Source organism: Bombina bombina, chromosome 6, assembly GCF_027579735.1.
Source record: "Bombina bombina isolate aBomBom1 chromosome 6, aBomBom1.pri, whole genome shotgun sequence".
NCBI lineage: Eukaryota > Metazoa > Chordata > Amphibia > Anura > Bombinatoridae > Bombina > Bombina bombina.
The window spans coordinates 740657525-740680755 of NC_069504.1; the positions used below are offsets into that span (position 1 = coordinate 740657525).

Genomic DNA, 23231 nt, shown 5'->3' on the forward strand with positions numbered 1-23231 from the left:
GGATATAAAAATCCAATATAAAACTGTTTAAAAACGTACTTAGAAGCTCTCAGTTTAGCTCTGTTGAAAAGGCAGCTGGAAAGCCCACTGCGAGTGGGAAATAAGACACTCCCCCCTCCCCCCTCCTTTTGCATATGAAAAGACTCTACACAAACAGGAGCAAGCTGGAGAAGGTAGCGGACGATATTCTCATAAAACTTTGGGGCTTGGTTAGGAGTCTGAAAATCAGAGCAATGTTATTTAAAAATAAGCAAAACTATACATTTAAAAAAAAAACTAAAAAACTTTATGGGCTATATAAATAGATCATGTATAGCGCTGCAAAATTCCATAGCACTGGATTATTATTATCGGTTATTTGTAGAGCGCCAACAGATTCCGCAGCGCTATTAACAAAGGCGGAGTACAACAAAACAATTATAGGGATCAAATGGGTAGAGGGCCCTGCTAAGAGTTGCACTGTTGTAGTCAGCTCTTAAGAAGGTGATCTACAAACAGCTGGACTCTTAGGCTTACATGCTAAGGGGGTTCAGGGGATAGCAATGGGGGAGAGGAACTGGTATAAAGATAGGTTAGCGTAGGTTGTATGCATCCCTGAACAGTAGAGTCTTTAGGGAGCACTTGAAGCTTTTAAAACTAGAAGAGAGTCTTGTGGAGCTTGGTAGAGAGTTCCACAAGATGGGAGCCAGTCTGGAGAAGTCCTGTAAACGGGAGTGTGATGAGATGACAAGAGAGGAGGAGAGTAGGAGGTCATGAGCAGAGCGAAGGGGACGGGAGGGAGAGTATCTGGAGGCAAGGTCTGAGATATAGGGGAGAGCAGTGCAGTTGAGGGCTTTGTTTGATCCTAGAGGCAAGAGGAAGCCAGAGAAGGGATTGGCAAAGAGGTGCACCAGATACAAAGATAGAGGTACACAATGACAAAAATTTGTGATAAAATACAAACCATAAACTAAACAAATCGAGTACAGGAGGAAGAGGGCCCTGCTCCAGAGAGCTCACAGATTAAGGGAGCAGAGATATAAGGTTTGGGGTAGCTTGTCATGTGGACTCTAGTTGCAGCAGTGAGTCATGGAGTTTAAGGGCTAGATTTATCAAAGCTGAGGCGTACAGGGGCACGTATACGCGCCCCTGTACGCCTCAGCTTGCCTGTGGCGGGGCGAAATTACCCGTAGGTAATTAACATTGCACACAAGCGCAATTTTGCGCTCGTGTGCCATCCCGCCCCCTGCCCGCGCACAGCCAATCACACGCTGGCAGGAGCTGTCAATCTCCTCGGTCGAAGTCGACCGAGGAGATTGAATTTCGCCACCTTGGCAAAGAGCTTAGTGCTTGATAAATCACGGCGAGCAAGTTCTTGTGAGAACTTGCAGCCATAGAGGCTTGATAAATCGAGCCCTAAGAATTAGTTTGGTTCGTATGAGAGATGGAGGAGAGAGAGTAAGCCTCTCTGAATAGGTGTATTTTCAAGGAGTGTCCGAAGCTATACAAGGTTGGAGAGTCTTATGGAGCGGGGTAGAGAGTTCCAGAGGACAGGAGCAGCACGTGAGAAGTCTTGGAGGTGGGATGTAGAGATAATAGGAGTGGAGAAATGTAGGTCTGAGGTTGATATAAGAGGACGAGATGTTAAATATTTGGAGATGAGAGAGGAAAATGTAGTTGGGAGTGAGGCTGTTGAGTGCTTTGTAAGTTAGGGTTAATACTTTAAATTGTATTCTGGAGTGTATGGGGAGCCAGTGTAGACTGGCAAACTAATGTGGTTTGTTCAGATGTATGTAGCAACAAGAGTATGCCCAGAATAAAATAATATCAAGTGGCACATGTGCAGCAAGAGAGAGTTGCTTGTTGTACACATCAGATACATATATGGCATGAAGAGTGGTTCCCTTCTTACTCACGAACCCATATGTAATCTTAGGACCTATTCCTTTTTAATCAGTCATATTTCTTTGATCTCGAACATAAAATGTTCAATATGCCAGACTTAAAAGGCATCAGAGAAATAAATTATATAAAATAAATTATTATTATTATGTATTGACATCCACCAAATTGCAGTCCTATAACACTAGCAGAGTACATCACACAAAGTACCGTTCCAGGCACAAAACCTGTAGGATTTATTGGAATCTCTTTTCTGGCTGGTTTCTACATATAGCTGTGATGTTGAACTTTGCACTATTGCTCTTTTAAATGGTTAAAATAAAAGTTACCTTTTTACAGCAATAGCCGACTCTGCATATTTTGTATTAAAAAAAAGTCCCCACAGAGGTGTCCATAACCAGCTATATTCAGCTAAAAGCGCGTGCATGCCAAATGCAGACACGTTACCGCTAACACCGACAAGTGCACAGTGCGGAGTTATATACTAAGTAAAGTGATTTGGTGAATTGTCACAGAAATAAACGTTCGGGCTAGGAAAGATCCACACGGAACAAGAGTATAAATAATTACAGACTGTGAAACAAGTCTATAAAATCGCACCTGTAACATTTTCACAGCTTGGCAATACGGATACTCATAACACACGAATAGTAAAAGTAGAAAACTGCGTACAAGTGCCACAGACAGTAATAGGCACAGCGCTCTGACTTACCAGAAAGAGAGTTATAATAACCATCATTGTTGCCATATCCCGGCCAGGAGGGAAGATAAATCCATTATGAATCCAGTGACAAATCCCTAACATCTCTAGCACTCAGTTCGCCCGCTACCTCATTCAAAGTCAAAATAGTCCAGTCAGTGTGAAACTCCTGTATTACAGCGCTTCTGTACTGTCCTCCTTGCTGTCCCTACGAGAAGAAACGACTTAGCTCAGCTGGTGATTCATATATGTGTTTGTCTCGGTGACGTTTTTTCCAGCAGCTGCTGACTCCACCTCTTTAAAGGGCCACTAAACCCAAAATCTTTCTTTCATGATTCAGATAGAACATACAAATTTAAACAACATTACAATTTACTTCTATTATTTATTTTGCTTCATTTTTAAGATATCCTTATTTGAAGAAAAAGCAATGCACATGGGTGAGCCAATCACACGAGGCTTCTATGTGCAGCAACCAATCAGCAGCTACTGAGCATATCTAGATATGCTTTCCAGCAAAGAATATCAAGAGAATAAAACAAATTAGATAATAGAAGTAAATTAGAAAGATGTTTAAAAATGCATTCTCTTTCTAAATCATGAAAGAAAAAAATATGGGTATCATGGCCCTTTAAGTTCTCCATTTACTTACTTCATAATACTGAGGGCTAGCAAAGAACATGTAAGTATTTCGACATATACTGCTTATGACTTTTGTTTTTTTAATGCATAATGTCCAGTTCGTTACACCTTTATAGCTGTCTTATTGGATACCTTGTACTAATACCAACTACTAGAATAAAAGAAAAATCAGAAATACAATTATATACACTTATTTTACATTATTGTTTTATTATAATTATTAACTAGATGTAAAGAAGAAGCAAACTAGACTCTATTCTTTTAATTGTTATTGTTATTTATCAATAATCATATTAATAATGATATAATCATTATTATTATAGTATCATCATTATTAGTAGTATTATCATCATTATTATTATATTATCATCATTCTTATTATCATAATTATTATTAGTATTATCATCATTATTAATATAGAGTCCAGTTTGTTACTCCTTTATATCTGGGTATTAGGATACCTTGTAATTAAATATATTTGGGTATTAGGATACCTTGTAATTAAATATATCTGGGTATTAGGATACCTTGTAATTAAATGTATCTGGGTATTAGGATACCTTGTAATTAAATATAGCTGGGTATTAGGATACTTTGTAATTAAATATATCTGGGTATTAGGATACTTTGTAATTAAATATATCTGGGTATTAGGATACCTTGTAATTAAATGTATCTGGGTATTAGGATACCTTGTAATCTTTTAAAACCCACTACCAGAACAAACGGAAATTCAAGTACAATTATGTACACTAATTCTACATTATTATTATTGTTGTAGTTTTTATTGTTTGACATCAGGTTCCATATATTGGCAAGCGACCTGTAACTTTGTATTTTAAACCACATTTACATAAACTAAAATCTGCTCAGGATCAGATTCACTCACACATCCCAAATTTCAGTCATACACTAGCTGTAAAAAAAAAAAAGAGTACAGCACAGGTATGTAGACAGTCAGTCAGTACAAAGTATACAGTCAGGCACTGGCAGTGGCTGTAACAAGAGCACATAAAAAACACCCTTTTACATAGTAACAAATGTACAGCTTCGGTATTCATAACCCAGCTATATGCAGAACCAAGCTGGTGTACAAAGCAGACAAGCTAGCTAGTGCTTAGTTTATTATGCACCCAGATACCGTAAGTAGTGCACAGCTGGCACACAGCAGTTGGTTCACGGATCTACATGTTATACAAGTGCTTATTGCACAGGGTTACAGACAGACGATCGCACAAGAGCAGAGGCAGTGTTGCACAAGAGATTTCTCATGGACAGGTTCTCTCTATGAGAACCTTGTCCGCACACAGAATAATAAATCCCACACATAGTACAACATTTGTCATGATTGCAGCCAAATAGGTTCACAAGCATAGAACCTGTCCGCCTCCAATTTTGCACAAAAGCCTTCCCCTGCTCTCGCACCACATGTTGCACAAGAGCAAGGACCTCTGAGCTGGAGGAGAGGCAAAAGAAGCAGTTTCTGCTTCCTAATTTTGTCTCTGCAAGCTTGCTCTTGTGAGCCTGCTCCACATAACCTCAAATGCTGTGAATGCAACTTGATACATTTTTTCTCAATAGTAATAACTCCCCCAAAAAATCACACTATTGCACGGGTCCTGTATCATTTTTACAGTATGGGAATACCGTTACCTACAGTAATAACTTGTGTATCGTAACAGTAAAATAAATGTGATAGGATATATAATCAAAATCAAATAAGAAGTGTCCAATAAATAAGAAGAAACAATATCCTCTCGGGTTCTTTGTTCCTCAAAGAAAAAGAAAAAAAGGTGCATAGCGTGAATCTGTGTATAAAACTTTCAAAATAGAAATGCCTATTTTCTACTCACGTAGCCAAGAGCTATAACTTGCTCAGTGTATAGCACACACCTGTTATACTGGACAGGCAATCAGTATCCCAGATATACAGTGGGTATTGAAAAGAATCACCACCTTGAAAATAATCACATTTTGTTGCTCTGCAGCCTGAAATAAAGGCAGACACCATTTTTGTTTATCCAGTTGTAATTACTCAGTGCAACTTATAACATCCAAGTGAAAGATATAACACCAACATGTCAGGCAAAAATAAAGACAGTTCAAAAACAGAATCACTGATTTGGAAAAAGGATCACCCTCTTTTGTCAGTATTTTGTTAAACCATCTTTTGCTTTAATTACAGCCTTAAAGGGACACTGTACCCAATTTTTTTCTTTTGTAATTCAGAAAGAGCATGCAATTTTAAGCAACTTTCTAATTTACTCCTATTATCCATTTTTCTTTGTTCTCTTGCTATCATTATTTGAAAAAGAAGGCATCTAAGCTTTTTTTTTGTTTCAGTACTCTGGACAGCACTTTTTTATTGGTGGATGAATTTATCCACCAATCAGCAAGGACAACCCAGGTTGTTCACCAAAAATGGGCCGGCATCTAAACTTACATTCTTGCATTTCAAATAAAGATACCAAGAGAATGAAGAAAATGTGATAATAGGAGTAAATTAGAAAGTTGCTTAAAATGTCATGCTCAATCTGAATCACAAAATAAATTTTTTGGGTACAGTGTCCCTTTAAGTCTGTTGGGATATGTCTCTACTAACTTTGCACATCTAGACTGTGCAATATTTGCCCACTCTTCTTTGCAGAACTGCTCCAGTTCAGTTACATTTAATCAGTGGCGACTCTAGGAACAATATATGGGGGGGGCACATAAGATACCACAGTGAAAACTGGGGGGGGGACTAATAATTTTCACCACTAAATCATACCACTGAAAATATGAAAATAACACATACACAAACGTATATACACACAGGCACAAACACATACACACACATTATATATACATACACACATACATACACAAACACACAAGCACACACATACATTATACATACATACACACACACATACATAAATATACAGGGAGTGCAGAATTATTAGGCAAGTTGTATTTTTGAGGATTAATTTTATTATTGAACAACAACCATGTTCTCAATGAACCCAAAAAACTCATTAATATCAAAGCTGAATATTTTTGGAAGTAGTTTTTAGTTTGTTTTTAGTTTTAGCTATTTTAGGGGGATATCTGTGTGTGAAGGTGACTATTACTGTGCATAATTATTAGGCAACTTAACAAAAAACAAATATATACCCATTTCAATTATTTATTTTTACCAGTGAAACCAATATAACATCTCAACATTCACAAATATACATTTCTGACATTCAAAAACAAAACAAAAACAAATCAGTGACCAATATAGCCACCTTTCTTTGCAAGGACACTCAAAAGCCTGCCATCCATGGATTCTGTCAGTGTTTTGATCTGTTCACCATCAACATTGCGTGCAGCAGCAACCACAGCCTCCCAGACACTGTTCAGAGAGGTGTACTGTTTTCCCTCCTTGTAAATCTCACATTTGATGATGGACCACAGGTTCTCAATGGGGTTCAGATCAGGTGAACAAGGAGGCCATGTCATTAGATTTTCTTCTTTTATACCCTTTCTTGCCAGCCACGCTGTGGAGTACTTGGACGCGTGTGATGGAGCATTGTCCTGCATGAAAATCATGTTTTTCTTGAAGGATGCAGACTTCTTCCTGTACCACTGCTTGAAGAAGGTGTCTTCCAGAAACTGGCAGTAGGACTGGGAGTTGAGCTTGACTCCATCCTCAACCCGAAAAGGCCCCACAAGCTCATCTTTGATGATACCAGCCCAAACCAGTACTCCACCTCCACCTTGCTGGTGTCTGAGTCGGACTGGAGCTCTCTGCCCTTTACCAATCCAGCCACGGGCCCATCCATCTGGCCCATCAAGACTCACTCTCATTTCATCAGTCCATAAAACCTTAGAAAAATCAGTCTTAAGATATTTCTTGGCCCAGTCTTGACGTTTCAGCTTGTGTGTCTTGTTCAGTGGTGGTCGTCTTTCAGCCTTTCTTACCTTGGCCATGTCTCTGAGTATTGCACACCTTGTGCTTTTGGGCACTCCAGTGATGTTGCAGCTCTGAAATATGGCCAAACTGGTGGCAAGTGGCATCTTGGCAGCTGCACGCTTGACTTTTCTCAGTTCATGGGCAGTTATTTTGCGCCTTGGTTTTTCCACACGCTTCTTGCGACCCTGTTGACTATTTTGAATGAAACGCTTGATTGTTCGATGATCACGCTTCAGAAGCTTTGCAATTTTAAGAGTGCTGCATCCCTCTGCAAGATATCTCACTATTTTTGACTTTTCTGAGCCTGTCAAGTCCTTCTTTAGGCCCATTTTGCCAAAGGAAAGGAAGTTGCCTAATAATTATGCACACCTGATATAGGGTGTTGATGTCATTAGACCACACCCCTTCTCATTACAGAGATGCACATCACCTAATATGCTTAATTGGTAGTAGGCTTTCGAGCCTATACAGCTTGGAGTAAGACAACATGCATAAAGAGGATGATGTGGTCAAAATACTCATTTGCCTAATAATTCTGCACTCCCTGTACATACATACATACATACATAGTTACATACACAGTTAGACACACATACACAGTTACACACACACAGAAACACACATTATACATAAATATACACACACACACATATATACTTACATACACATACATACACAGTTACACACACACACATATACACACTGTCCCTCTTTTGAATTTGTTTAAATGTTGGGAGGTATGCTACACATGCACTCTTTCACACACATGCTTATGCACACATGCACTCTCTCACACACATGCACGTATACTTAAACACAAAACAGATGGGTTGTCAAGTCCCATTGACAACCCATCTGCCCCTGCTGCCTCTAAACTTCTTTCACTTACATCCTCCTTCGATCTCTCACAATCCACCCTATTCCCTACCCACCGTGATGAACACTCCATCGACCTGGTATTTTCCTACCTCTGTTCTATATCAGACCTCACCTGTCGCCCTTTTCCCATCTCAGACCATCACTTGGTCACCTATAATATTAAAGGGACAGTCTAGTCAAAATTAAACTTTCATGATTCCGATAGGGCATGCAATTTTAAACAACTTTCCAATTTACTTCTATTATCTAATTTGTTCAATTCTTTAGATATGCTTTGTTGAAGAAATAGCAATGTACATGTGTGAGCCAATCACACAAGGCCTTTATGTGCAGCAACCAATCAGCAGCTACTGAGCATATCTAGATATGCTTTTCAGCAAGTGATATCAAGAGAATTAAGCAAATTAGATAATAGAAGTCAATTAGAAAGTCGTTTAAAATGACATGCTCTTTTTAAATCATGAATGAAAAAAATTGGTTTTCATGTCCCTTTAATGCAACAGCTAAACCAACTCCTCCATCCTGCCCCCGCAGCTGTAGAAATCTGCATGCTGTGGATCCGCTCCAATTTTCAAAAACCATTCAAGATCTCCTCCCTCACACTTCCACTATAACCTGCCCTGATCTCGCAACATCCCACTATAACAAAACTCTCTCCTCTGCACTAGACACACTTGCCCCTCCCCAGCTGCGCAAAACATCACGCCGTCATTTGCAGCCCTGGCACTCTCAGCAAACACGCTATTTGCCCGTACTGCTGAGCGTGTCTGGAGGAAAACTTACTCTGAACTTGACTTCATACACTATAAGTTTATGCTTCATTCATACACTTGTGCCCTTCACTTAGCCAAGCAAATCTACTTCTCCTCCCTTATATCTACTCTTTCCTCAAACCATAAATGACTCTTCTCCACCTTTAACTCTCTCCTCTACCCTCCTGCTCCATCCCCCTCATCTGTCTTTAGTGCTCAAGACTTGGCAGACTACTTTTTAAACAAAACAAATTCTATCCGGAGCAACATCCCAACACCAACCTGCAATACTCCATCAACAGGCCCTGCCACTCCCTTTGCCACCCTCTGCATCCTCCATCTAGCCACTGAGAATGAAGTTTCCTCCTTGCTATCTTCCTCACACCTCAATACCTGCCCACTCGACCCTATACCTTCCCATCTAATACCCTCCCTATCTTCTACCCTCACTCCTGCTCTTACCCACATCTTCAACCTATCTCTTTCTACCGGCTCATTCCCATCTTCTTTCAAACATGCAATAGTCACTCCCATACTCAAAAAACCCTCCCTTGACCCTAATTCTCCTGAAAGCTACCGCCCAATATCACTGCTCCCACTAACATCAAAACTCCTTGAAAAATTAGTTTATAATCGCCTAACCCACTTCCTGTCCGCCAACTCCTTGCTTGACCCCCTGCAATCCGGATTCCGCCCCAAACACTCAACTGAGACTGCCCTTACCAAGGTTACGAATGATCTTCTCTCTGCTAAAAATATTGGCCACTACTCCATACTCATCCTACTTGACCTCTCAGCTGCCTTCGACACAGTTGACCACCCCCTCCTCCTACAGACCCTTATCTCTTTTGGCCTCTGTGGCACTGCTCTTTCCTGGTTTCACTCTTATCTTTCTCACAGGTCTTTTTCTGTGTTATTTGCCATTCCAATGACTCCTCCTCTCTAATGCCTCTGTCTGTTGGAGTACCTCAAGGATCTGTTCTGGGTCCTCTACTCTTCTCCATTTATACTTCTTCACTGGGTAAATTTATCAACAGTTATGGCTTCAAATATCACCTCTATGCTGATGACACCCAGATCTACCTCTCCACCCCTGCTCTCTCTCCCTCTGTCCTTTCTCATGTCAGCAACTGCTTATCTGGTATTTCTTCCTGGATGGCCTCTCACCACCTAAAGATTAACATGTCCAAGACTGAGCTCCTTCTTATCCCCCCTCAAGCTCTAAGCCGACCTGTGACTTCTCTATCCCTGTTGACGGCATCACCATTTCCCCATCGCCCCAAGTCTGCTGCCTCAGAGTTACACTTGACTCAAATCTATCCTCCACCCCCCATATCCAATCGCTTTCTACATCCTGCCGCAACCATCTACGCAACATTTCCAAGATTCAACCTTTTCTGTGCGCTAACACCACAAAGCAAATAATCCACTCCCTTATTATTTCCCGACTTGACTACTGCAATAACCTACTTACTGGCCTTCCTCTTTCCCGCCTCTCCCCTCTTCAATCCACCCTAAATGCCTCTGCCAGACTGATCCACCTTTCCCGTCGCTCTGTATCTGCTGCACCTCTCTGTGAGTCCCTTCATTGGCTCCCCATACACAGCAGAATTAAATTCAAAATTCTCACCCTTGCATACAAAGCACTCACCAACTCCGCTCCCCTCTACCTATCCTCTATAATCAAGAAGTATACTCCAACCCGCCCACTAAGATCCAACAATGACCTGCTCCTTGCTTCTGCGACTATCCCCTCCTATCATGCTAGACTGCAGGACTTCTGTCGTGCAGCACCTACCCTCTGGAACACTCTCCCTCGTGCTGTCAGGCTTTGCCCAAATCTTTCTTCCTTTAAATGCTCTCTGAAGACTTTTCTGTTCAGGGAAGCCTACCACCCAACTCAAAAATATATCACTTTTACCTAACAACATTTCCCTCGTCTAACTCTGCATTAACATCTTTCTCAATCTTGCAGTCCTCACCTCATGTTTCTCAACCTCCTACCCTTCTAGACTGTAAGTTCCCACGGGAATAGGGCCCTCGATTCCTCCTGTATGTGTTTGTAAATTCTGTCCTGTCTCTTAGTCTTAGAAGTTTTATACTATTGTTTTATTTAAATGATCTGTATCCATGGACAGCGCTGCAGAATATGATGGCGCTTCATAAATAAAGTATAAAAATAATAATAATAATATATAGTTGTCTCAGGTGATCTGGCCATTAAGCATACTTCATTGTACTTGTGTGGGATGTAGTACACCAGCTTTCATTGCATTTCTAGCATCAGTATCACACAAACTGGGTACCTACCAGTGGACTTAATGAATAGAGGACACTGGCGCATATATATATATATATATATGTGTGGAAAAGGAGGGTTGGTTCACTACACAGCGCTAATCACAGATGTAAAATTAATAAGTGTGAAAGTATATTGTTATGTACAACCAAAGCTGAATATGCGTATATACGAAAAGACTATGGTTCACAAACGATCCCAAACTTTAGGGCAATTGGGGTATATTTTACCAATCTAATTTAATAGAGGCAAACTACTCTGAAAAAGTACTGGATGTTGATAAAATACCTTCTCTGATAGAAGATGTCACAGAGTATATGTATGTTACGAACAAGAAAAGCAAAACTTGTAGTAAATAGTACTATTCAGGTACAATGAATGTATGTAATTATAATAGGGCCCTCGATTCCTCCTGTATGTGTTTGTAAATTCTGTCCTGTCTCTTAGTCTTAGAAGTTTTATACTATTGTTTTATTTAAATGATCTGTATCCATGGACAGCGCTGCAGAATATGATGGCGCTTCATAAATAAAGTATAAAAATAATAATAATAATATATAGTTGGCTCAGGTGATCTGGCCATTAAGCATACTTCATTGTACTTGTGTGGGATGTAGTACACCAGCTTTCATTGCATTTCTAGCATCAGTATCACACAAACTGGGTACCTACCAGTGGACTTAATGAATAGAGGACACTGGCGCATATATATATATATATATATATATATATATATATATATATATATTTATATATATATATATATATATATATATATATGGAAAAGGAGGGTTGCTTCACTACACAGCGCTAATCACAGATGTAAAATTAATAAGTGTGAAAGTATATTGTTATGTACAACCAAAGCTGAATATGCGTATATACGAAAAGACTATGGTTCACAAACGATCCCAAACTTTAGGGCAATTGGGGTATATTTTACCAATCTAATTTAATAGAGGCAAACTACTCTGAAAAAGTACTGGATGTTGATAAAATACCTTCTCTGATAGAAGATGTCACAGAGTATATGTATGTTACGAACAAGAAAAGCAAAACTTGTAGTAAATAGTACTATTCAGGTACAATGAATGTATGTAATTATAATAGGGCTATAAACGGGTTACATTCTAAACACAGACATTTCCCAGTGAGAGTGGTTAACAGTCACAGTGGTGTTCAGGGATTTATAGGATTTCTTCACTGCTGTTAAAGTCAATCGAATATGCTACATGCAGATCTCAAAACAACTGAAAGGTGGTATAGGTTAACACACTTCTAAACAATCCTTAAGGAGGCTCACAACCTACTTACATTCGCTGCCCTCAATCTCATGAGGTAAGGATTATGCGTTGTGTAAGGAAATCCACTGTACGCGATCCTCCTACGGCTCTTTGAAGTGGTTGTGCTGTGTCTTGTGGGTCTCAGGTATTAGTCCGGACCGGGCCGTGCCGAGTATTTTGCTTGTTCCACTCCCTTGGTCACGCTCCACCAATAGAGATAGAGGTAGTTTCTCCAAGATCGCTCCGTCGTTATGGAATTAAAGAAACAGCAAACATAGCATAATATTGTTTGGTATAAAATAGAACACTTTTATTGCTAATCGCAGGATAAAAGATACTCACAAACAAAACCTCAATTGTTATGAGGTATCAGTCTTGCCCGTAATAAAACAATAGTAAGAACAATGCAGGATATCAATGTAGGAAACACAAATCCACCATACGATTTCAATAGATAAAAATATTTGTTCAGATAGAATCCTGTGAACATGTATTAAACATGTATTAAAAGGTTCCAGATATTGGCAAACGTTACCGCTGTCCGTGGTCTGCTAAATCTGAACCAAGTTAAAAGAGAGCAGCCAGATTCAACACTTAAAAAACAGCCTGACGCGTTTCAAAGTGTAAGCACTTCTTCCTCAGAGGCAAACAACAATTCAACATTTGCCTCTGAGGAAGAAGTGCTTACACTTTGAAACGCGTCAGGCTGTTTTTTAAGTGTTGAATCTGGCTGCTCTCTTTTAACTTGGTTCAGATTTAGCAGACCACGGACAGCGGTAACGTTTGCCAATATCTGGAACCTTTTAATACATGTTTAATACATGTTCACAGGATTCTATCTGAACAAATATTTCTATCTATTGAAATCGTATGGTGGATTTGTGTTTCCCACATTGATATCCTGCATTGTTCTTACTATTGTTTTATTACGGGCAAGACTGATACCTCATAACAATTGAGGTTTTGTTTGTAAGTATCTTTTATCCTGCGATTAGCAATAAAAGTGTTCTATTTTATACCAAACAATATTATGCTATGTTTGCTGTTTCTTTAATTCCATAACGACGGAGCGATCTTGGAGAAACTACCTCTATCTCTATTGGTGGAGCGTGACCAAGGGAGTGGAACAAGCAAAATACTCGGCACGGCCCGGTCCGGACTAATACCTGAGACCCACAAGACACAGCACAACCACTTCAAAGAGCCGTAGGAGGATTGCGTACAGTGGATTTCCTTACACAACGCATAATCCTTACCTCATGAGATTGAGGGCAGCGAATGTAAGTAGGCTGTGAGCCTCCTTAAGGATTGTTTAAAAGTGTGTTAACCTATACCACCTTTCAGTTGTTTTGAGATCTGCATGTAGCATATTCGATTGACTTTAACAGCAGTGAAGAAATCCTATAAATCCCTGAACACCACTGTGACTGTTAACCACTCTCACTGGGAAATGTCTGTGTTTAGAATGTAACCCGTTTATAGCCCTATTATAATTACATACATTCATTGTACCTGAATAGTACTATTTACTACAAGTTTTGCTTTTCTTGTTCGTAACATACATATACTCTGTGACATCTTCTATCAGAGAAGGTATTTTATCAACATCCAGTACTTTTTCAGAGTAGTTTGCCTCTATTAAATTAGATTGGTAAAATATACCCCAATTGCCCTAAAGTTTGGGATCGTTTGTGAACCATAGTCTTTTCGTATATACGCATATTCAGCTTTGGTTGTACATAACAATATACTTTCACACTTATTAATTTTACATCTGTGATTAGCGCTGTGTAGTGAACCAACCCTCCTTTTCCACTTTTATTATTAGGCGTGTACACTTACAGGGGTAGTGTGCACACGCCTCGCAGGTACACTCCAGCAGCTTATCTAAATAGTGTCACTTTTAGCGCCTCCAGTGTGGCCTGTATTCTAATATAGTCCGCATTATACAAAACCCTTTTATGTAATATATATATATATATATATATATATATATATATATATATATATATATATATATATATATATAGTGGTTAAGGTGCCTCTGCCCAGCCTGCTTAGTTTAACATATTTAATCTGTAAGTAAAGCTAGTGTTTAAAAATATGTTCCAGCCCCATTGGAAGCAAGCAGACTAAGCAATGCCTGCTTTCATAGTAAAATAGTTACCAATGGCATTTGAATTAGATTATTAGAAACCAGTATTGATGTGATAAATGATAGCAATCATATTCATTAAAGTGAAAGTCAATCCTAGCGTTGTATAAACGCTAGGATTGGCTATTGAAACAAATAAAGGGGACTTTCATTCATGAAGTATAAGATATTTCATGTAGAAAGCTCCTTTATTTGTTTCAATCGATCGCCATTCTTAGCTGCTACAGCAGCCCATGGCTAAAAAATTTTTTTGCTAAGAGGTGACGTTTTCACCCCTTAGCCAATAGCCATGCGGTAAATCCGACTTGGCGCCCATGGGAGCCGGATTTACCACACGGCTATTGGCTAAGAGGTGAAAACGTCACCTTTTAGCAAAATTTTTCTTAGCTGTGGGCTGCTGTAGCAGCTAAGAACGGCGATTGATTGAAAAAAATAAAGGAGCTTTCTACATGAAGTATCTTATACTTCATGAATGAAAGTCCCCTTTATTTGTTTCAATAGTCAATCCTAGTACAACACTAGGATTGAATTTCACTTAAACCATGTCTGCCACAAGATGTTAAACAAATAATCTTTGGAAATAATTAGCGCTGCGGAATCTGTTGCCGCTCTACAAATAACAGATAATAATAATAACAATTAAATTAATACTTATTTATAAAATACTTTACCAGGAAGGATACATTGAGATTTCTCTCGTTTTCAAGTATGTCCTGGGTCCACAAAACATTGCATTGATACAATAGGGTACAATAAAATTCAAAAACAATAATAATACACAATAGATGCAAAAATTTTACATAGAACAGGTAATAAATATATAATCAACCATGACAGGTGCATTCTGTTTTGAGATATGTAGAGAGGGATCTCTTAAAGGATATTAGGCTTGGGGAAGGTTTGAAAGTGTGCGGGAGGTCATTCCATAACTGTGACGCTCGGTAGGAAAAGGAGGATCGAGCTGCTTTCTTTTTGTATTGAGCCAAGCTAAATAATGTGCTGGTACTGGATCAGAGGTTATAGGAGGTGGGAATAGCCGGGGAGAGCATTCTGCTCAGGTAGGGTGGGAGCTTCCCAGAAAGGCTCTTAAACACAAGACAGGAAAGATGGAGGGTGCGTCTGGATTCCAGCGTCAGCCAGTTTAGTTCTTTTAGCATGTCACAATGGTGGGTCTTGTAGTTACATTGTAGCACAAAGCGGCAGAATGAGTTATACAATGTATTAAGTTTATTAAGGTGAGTTTGCGGTGCAGGTGCGTATACTACGTCCCCATTATCCATGATAGGCATCAGCATTTGCTGTACAATCTTTTCCTTTACTGTAGGGCTGAGGCAAGATTTGTTTCTGTACAGGGCACCTAATTTTGGATAAAGTTTAGATGCAAGTTTTTCTATGTGGAGGCCAAAAGATAGATTAGGGTCTAAGAACATACCTAAGTATTTGAAAGAGTGGACTGCGGTAAGCGTGCAATTGGATTTTGTTTTGATGCATAGATGGGAATTTTGTAATTTGTGTAATTTAGGCCCAGTTCCAAAGATCATTGTGACAGTTTTGTCAGTGTTTAGGAAGAGTTTTTTTTTTGAGATCCACTTTTCTACCTCTGTGAACTGGTCTTGGAGCACTGCTTCAAGCTGCGGCAGATCAGATTTGTTTGCATAGATTATCGTGTCGTCTGCGTACATGTGTACAGTTGAGGATTTGCAGACATTAGGCAAATCATTTATAAATAATGTGAATAGTAGGGGGCCGAGAATAGAACCTTGGGGAACATCACACGTGACTGGGAGAGGGAGGTAGTCACTGTTAGAAACAGAGACATATTGGGATCGATCCGATACATATGATCTAAACCAGGTTAACGGACGATCAGCAATACCAGAGTTTTTTAGTTTGAGCAGTAGTATGTCGTGGTCCACTGTGTCAAAAGCCTTAGCAAAATCAAGGAAAATAGCTCCAGTTAGGTCTCCTTGTTCCATGCCAGTTTTGATGTTGTTGCAAACTTTTAGGAGGGCAGTTGTAGTGGAGTGATTCGGTCGAAAACCTGATTGATCAGGGGTCAGATAGTTAGAAAGTTGGTAATACTCGCATAATTGCGTATGGACGCATTTTTCTAAGATTTTTAACAATAATGGGAGCAATGATATAGATCGATAGTTAGAAACCATGGTTAACTCCCCACTTTTATGAATAGGCACTACTCTTGCAGTTTTCCAGAGTTTTGTATGTATCCAGACACCAAGGATTCGTTAATTAGGGTTGTGACAGGCTTAGCAATTGCTGGCGCACTGAGCTTTAACAGCATTTCTGGGATTTGATCAGGTCCAGACTGGTTTTTCTTTTTTAGATTATTAAGGTGTTTCTTAACGACATTGATGGGTACAGGTCTAAAATTGAACTTCTCTATATTGGGTCTTTGCTGTTTTAGTGGGGCCTGATACACATTTGTAGCTTCAGGATGCGTGCCATTTATTAGTTTGTCAATCAGGGTGGTGGAGCATCCGACAAAATAATTGTTAAAGGCATTTGCTACTTCTAAGGGAAGTTGCAGGTTTTGGTTATCCACATTGACAGTGGAGGGTTGGGAGTGGATTGGTGGATTTTGTAAGTTATTTATGAGTTTCCAAAACTTTCTAGGGTTAGATATGTTATTGTTCAGATTTTCACAGAAATATTGGGCCTTAGCCAATTTTGTTTGTTTAGTGCATATATTTCGCCATTGTCTATATACACAGTGATCATTCATAGAGCCAGTATGCTTGAACTTTGACCACAATGAATCCCGAAATTGGTACATTTGAATGAGGTCAGCTGTGATCCAATTCAAGTGTGCTCCTTTTACTCTCACCTTACACAGCGGGGCATGTAAATTCCAAACTTGTAGCAGTTCAGACTGAAAGAATTCAACTGCAGAGTCTAGATCTGGGATTAGGTTTAATCTGTGCCAGGGGAGGTTCTTGATGTCATTTAGAAATTATTGAATATTACATTTTTTGAAGGACCTGGTGATTTTAACCTTGGGAGAGGATTTAGTAGCCTTTATTTTGCGCATGCAGTACACTAAGCAGTGGTCACTGAAATTGATAGGCCGAACACCTGCCTCCTGGATTCGGTCACCTTTTTGTCAGGCAAAAATACCTCAGTTATCACCATCTAACCTTTTGATATGAGTCAGTAGCTAATTTATTCTGACAGCAAACTAGTTAACACAGGGAGATAAAAACAACACACTCCCCTTGACCTGTCCTGGCATTAGTTTTATAGCTGCACTCAGGAATGTTAGGGCTCATTTGCAAAAGACCTGTGAGAGGCCATCATTACTGTCAGGGGCTGTTTATCATTTGGCAATGGCAGCGATTGGCAGCTTTTCCCTAGCTTGCTTCTCTAAATGCACTGAACATGCCCGGACTGCACAAGCTCAGCTGCTTCTCTGATTGATTCAAGTCTCCCACCTGAGAATGCCTTACTCTGTGACAGGGTGTTGTATATGAGATGCAGTCAGTGTAATGTGCACTGCACAGGGCAAGTCAGCTACTAGTTTAAAGTAGTGGGTGGAGTAGTTGCTTGCAGTACACATGGTTGTAAGTTGTAACGCAGTGCTGAGAAGCTGCTGACAGGGGAGCATGAGAGACAGGCAGGTGTTAATAACACAGCAAGCAGACGGTGACCTAATTGAGAACTAGTGGAGAGGGAATCCGGGAATATAACAATTCACCTCCAATAGGTCCGCCCCTGCAGTCACTCTATCTGAAACAGTGAATCATCATCATGTATTTTCTCTTACCCCAGAATCAGAGGATGATCTTCTCTATCACGGACCGGTCTTTCTGTGCCACTGCCAGACACTGCAGACAACCAGTGTGACTGCCTGCTGGTGCTGCTCCTTCCCTCGCGCTTCTGCACACAGCCCCTGCTGGCCTGGCTCCTCTCTCTTCCTCTCCAGTGAGTCCTCAGTCATATCCCTTGTGCTGCTGAGCCTGTGAAGGAACGTTACATGACCTGGCTGGAACTGGTCTGGAGGAGGAGCAAATAGTGGCAGCAGCATGCATGGGGTATATTGGAGTGCCGTGGTGCTGCGTGTAGAGCCGGCACGAGGCATGTGTTGTGGCGGGTGGGGTGAACACGGGTCACGGTAGGGGAGGTGTGCTGCTGCTGTGTAATCAATTATCCTCAGTCATTCATTCTCATCGATCTCACGACTCACTCAAAATAAAAAGCAGTCCCCACTCACCGTCCCAGAGTAAAAAAAAAAATAAGAAACAACATAGAACAATTTTTTAAAAATCATGCAAGTGACGGGGCTGACGGGGGGGGTAGGGGGCAAGCTATATCCTAGGGGCAAATGCCCCCCCTGTAGTGACGCCACTGCATTTAATGGTGAATGTTTGTGGACTGCAGTGTTCAAGTCATGCCACAGATATTCAATAGGGTTTAAGTCTGGGCTCTGACTAGGCCATGCAAGGATATTCACCTTTTTGTCAGGCAAAAATAGACAATTGAAAAACAGAATCACTGATTTGGAAAAAGAATCACTCCCTTTTGTCAGTATTTTGTTGAATCACCTTTTGCTTCAATTATAGCCTTTAGTCGGTTTGGATATGTCTCTTCTAACTTTGCACATCTAGACTGTGCAATATTTGCCCCCTCTTCTTTGCAGAACTTCTCCAGTTCCGTTACATTTAATGGTGACAGATATTAAATGGGGTTTAAAGGGACATGAAACCCCAGATTTTTCTTTCATGATTCAGATAGAGAATATAATTTTAAACAACATTCCAATTTACTTCTATTATCTAATTTGCTTCATTCTTTAGATATTCTTTGTTGAAGAAATAGCAATGCCCATGTGTGAGCCAATCATACGAGGCATCTATGTGCAGCCACCAATCAGGAGCTATTGAGCATATCTAGATATGCTTTTAAACAAAGGATCGCAAGAAAATTAAGCAAATAAGATAAAAGAAGTAAATTGAAAAGTTGTTTAAAATTGCATGTTCTTCCTAAATCATGAAAGAAAAAATGTGGGTTTCATGTCCCTTTAAGTCTGCGCTCTGACTAGGCCATGCAAGGACATTCACCTTTTTGTCAGGCAAAAATAAAGACAATTCAAAAACAGAATTACTGAGTTGGAAAAAGGATTACCCCCTCCTAAAATTACTAGTAAACTCAATCAGGTGTAACTAATCACCTTCTCAACTGCACACACAAAGCCATTTGACCTTCAACTGTGATCAGCTGTGGGCATATTGATTAGTTTAGCATGAAAAGAGCTTTACTGGAGCATCTCAGTCCCTGGTAGTGTAACTAAAGCAAACAATCAACTATGGGGTGGCTAGGCACTGACACAATGATCTCCGGGATAATGTTATGGACAGGCACAAGTCAGGAGATGGATACAAGAAAATATCAAAGGCTTTATCAATGCCTAGAAGCACAGTGAAGTCTATTATTAAGAAGTGAAAGGTATTTGGTACAACACAGACCCTCTCTGAATCAGGACGTCCTCCAAACTGGATGAAAGAGCCAGGAGGAAACTGGTCAGAGAGACTACCAAGAGGCCCACAGAAACTCTAAAGCAGTTGCAGGAATTTATGACAAAGAGTGGTCATTGTGTGCATGTGACAACAATATCACAAATTCTCCACAAATGTGGCTTGTATGGGAGGGTTGCAAGAGAAAAAAGCCACTCCTCAAGAAAGGCCACATGCAGTCATGACTGAGCTTTGTCATAACACACCTAGGAGATTCTGAGGCCACATGGAAAAAAGGTGTTATGGTCAGATGAGACTAAACTTGAATTATTTGGCCTCAACACCAAAGGATATGTCACTGACAAGCCATGCACATCCATGTGTACCATCCCATAGACTCAGAAAACAAAACTCTGCACACCTTTCTCACATTCCTCTTGCATCTAAAGCCACTACCCCTTTCACCTGTGCACTCTGGAACTCTCGCTCTGTTTGCAACAAACTCACTTCTATACATGACCTCTTCATCTCCCGCTCCCTCAACCTTCTGGCCCTAACAGAAACCTGGCTCTCTCCCCTAGACACAGCATCCACTGCTGCTCTGTCACATGGGGGTCTCCACTTCAGCCACACTCCTAGGTCTGGTAATAGACAAGGAGGTGGTGTAGGTATTTTACTTTCCTCTCGTTGCACCTTTCAACAAATACACCCTATCTCTTCCCTCACTTTTCCCTCATTCGAAACCCACATGATTCGCTTATTCTCCCCTCTCTCTGTACGTGTTGCAGTCATATACCGACCCCCTGGCTCCACAACTCAATTTCTAGATCACTTGGCTGCCTGGCTACCCTACTTCCTTTCCTCAGACACCCCTGCCCTCATTCTTGGTGACTTCAACATCCCCCTTAACAATCCCACTGCCTCATCTGCTAAACAACTTCTGCAACTCACTTCCTCTTTCGGTCTGTCACAATGGACTGATTCTCCCACTCACAAAGACGGTCACTCCCTTGACCTGATCTTTAGCTATCGATGCACTCTCTCAAACTTCTCAAACTCCCCTTTTCCTCTTTCTGACCACCATCTCCTTACCTGCAACATATCATCCCTTCCTACAACTCTCCCACCTTCTACTCCTCACACCAAACTTCACAGAAGAATTAGGTCTTTAGATCAGCAACAACTTGCTAATTCCCTTCAACCGCTCCTCTCATCCTTCTCCACCTTTTCCTGCCCTGAACAATCTATCTACCACTATAATTCCACCCTTATATCCGTCCTTGACAATCTCGCCCCCCTTACCACTGCTAGGAAATCACACACTCATCCCCAGCCCTGGCATACTCCTCTGACACGGTACCTACGCAGATGTTCCCGTACTGCTGAACGGCATTGGAGAAAATCACGGAGTTCAGCTGATTTTCTTCATTACAAATTCATCTTGAACTCCTACTACTCTGCCCTTAATCTCCACAAGCAACACTACTTCTCTACTCTTATCTCTAATCTTTCTTCAAACCCAAAACGTCTGTTCTCCACTTTCAATACTCTCCTCCGCCCTCCCCCACTTCCTAATACAACTTCTCTGTCAGCCCAAGACTTTGCCAGTCACTTCATTAACAAAATTGACTCTGTCAGACATGAAATCAGCTCTCAACACAATTCCATTCTCTCCCCCCCTCAAATACTCCCACTCACCCACAACCCTCATAACCTGAAACTTAGTTCATTCTCCCCTGTTACTGAGGACGAAGTTTCAGCACTTATACTACACTCTCACCTCACTACCTGTCCCCTTGACCCTATCCCCTCACAGCTGCTCCCCTCTCTCTCTGCTACCCTTACCCCTATACTAACACACACTTTCAACCTCTCCCTCAGCACTGGTACATTTTCCTCATCGATGAAACATGCGCTGGTCACACCTATCCTCAAAAAACCTTCCCTTGATCCTACCTCCCCATCCAACTACCGCCCAATTTCCCTCCTCCCTCTTGCTTCTAAGCTTCTCGAAAAACTAGTATATGCACGCCTATCCCATTTCCTTATGTTAAACTCCCTTCTTGACCCGCTGCAATCTGGATTTCGTCCCTATCACTCCACAGAGACAGCTATTGTTAAGGTCACCAACAACCTACTTACAGCTAAATCAAAAGGCCACTTCTCTCTGCTTATCCTCCTTGATCTGTCCGCAGCCTTTGACACTGTCAACCACCCTCTTCTGCTCCAAACCCTCCAATCCTTCGGCATCTGTGACACAGCCCTTTCGTGGCTCTCTTCCTATCTGTCAAACCGTACCTTCAGTGTAGCCTTCTCTGGGGCCTCCTCCGCCCCGTCACCACTTTCTGTCGGAGTACCGCAAGGCTCTGTCCTCGGTCCCCTTCTCTTCTCAATCTATACATCATCACTAGGTTCCCTAATTAAGTCCCACGGTTTACAATATCATTTGTATGCCGATGACACCCAAATCTACTTCTCTGCACCAGAACTACAGGGAGTGCAGAATTATTAGGCAAGTTGTATTTTTGAGGATTCATTTTATTATTGAACAACAACCATGTTCTCAATGAACCCAAAAAACTCATTAATATCAAAGCTGAATAGTTTTGGAAGTAGTTTTTAGTTTGTTTTTAGTTATAGCTATTTTAGGGGGATATCTGTGTGTGCAGGTGACTATTACCGTGCATAATTATTAGGCAACTTAACAAAAAACAAATATATACCCATTTCAATTATTTATTTTTACCAGTGAAACCAATATAACATCTCAACATTCACAAATATACATTTCTGACATTCAAAAACAAAACAAAAACAAATCAGTGACCAATATAGCCACCTTTCTTTGCAAAGACTCAAAAGCCTGCCATCCATGGATTCTGTCAGTGTTTTGATCTGTTCACCATCAACATTGCGTGCAGCAGCAACCACAGCCTCCCAGACACTGTTCAGAGAGGTGTACTGTTTTCCCTCCTTGTAAATCTCACATTTGATGATGGACCACAGGTTCTCAATGGGGTTCAGATCAGGTGAACAAGGAGGCCATGTTATTAGATTTTCTTCTTTTATACCCTTTCTTGCCAGCCACGATGTGGAGTACTTGGACGCGTGTGATGGAGCATTGTTCTGCATGAAAATCATGTTTTTCTTGAAGGATGCAGACTTCTTCCTGTACCACTGCTTGAAGAAGGTGTCTTCCAGAAACTGGCAGTAGGACTGGGAGTTGAGCTTG

At 40.6% G+C, this 23231-nt stretch overlaps 1 protein-coding gene across 2 annotated transcripts in view; it reads right to left on the bottom strand.

Annotated features, from left to right (window-relative positions):
• Positions 1–23231, bottom strand: part of LOC128663585 (tumor necrosis factor receptor superfamily member 10A) — a 340293-nt gene that overhangs the window by 146591 nt on the left and 170471 nt on the right. Inside the window, exon 1 of one of the 2 annotated variants that reach the window (XM_053717980.1) lies at positions 2594–2780. The exons of the other annotated variant lie outside the window; for it this stretch is intronic. Coding sequence (XP_053573955.1) covers positions 2594–2686 — 93 coding nt within the window. The 5' untranslated portion in view covers positions 2687–2780. Of the gene's footprint in view, positions 1–2593; positions 2781–23231 lie in introns of those variants that run through there. 2 annotated transcript variants of the gene reach the window in all.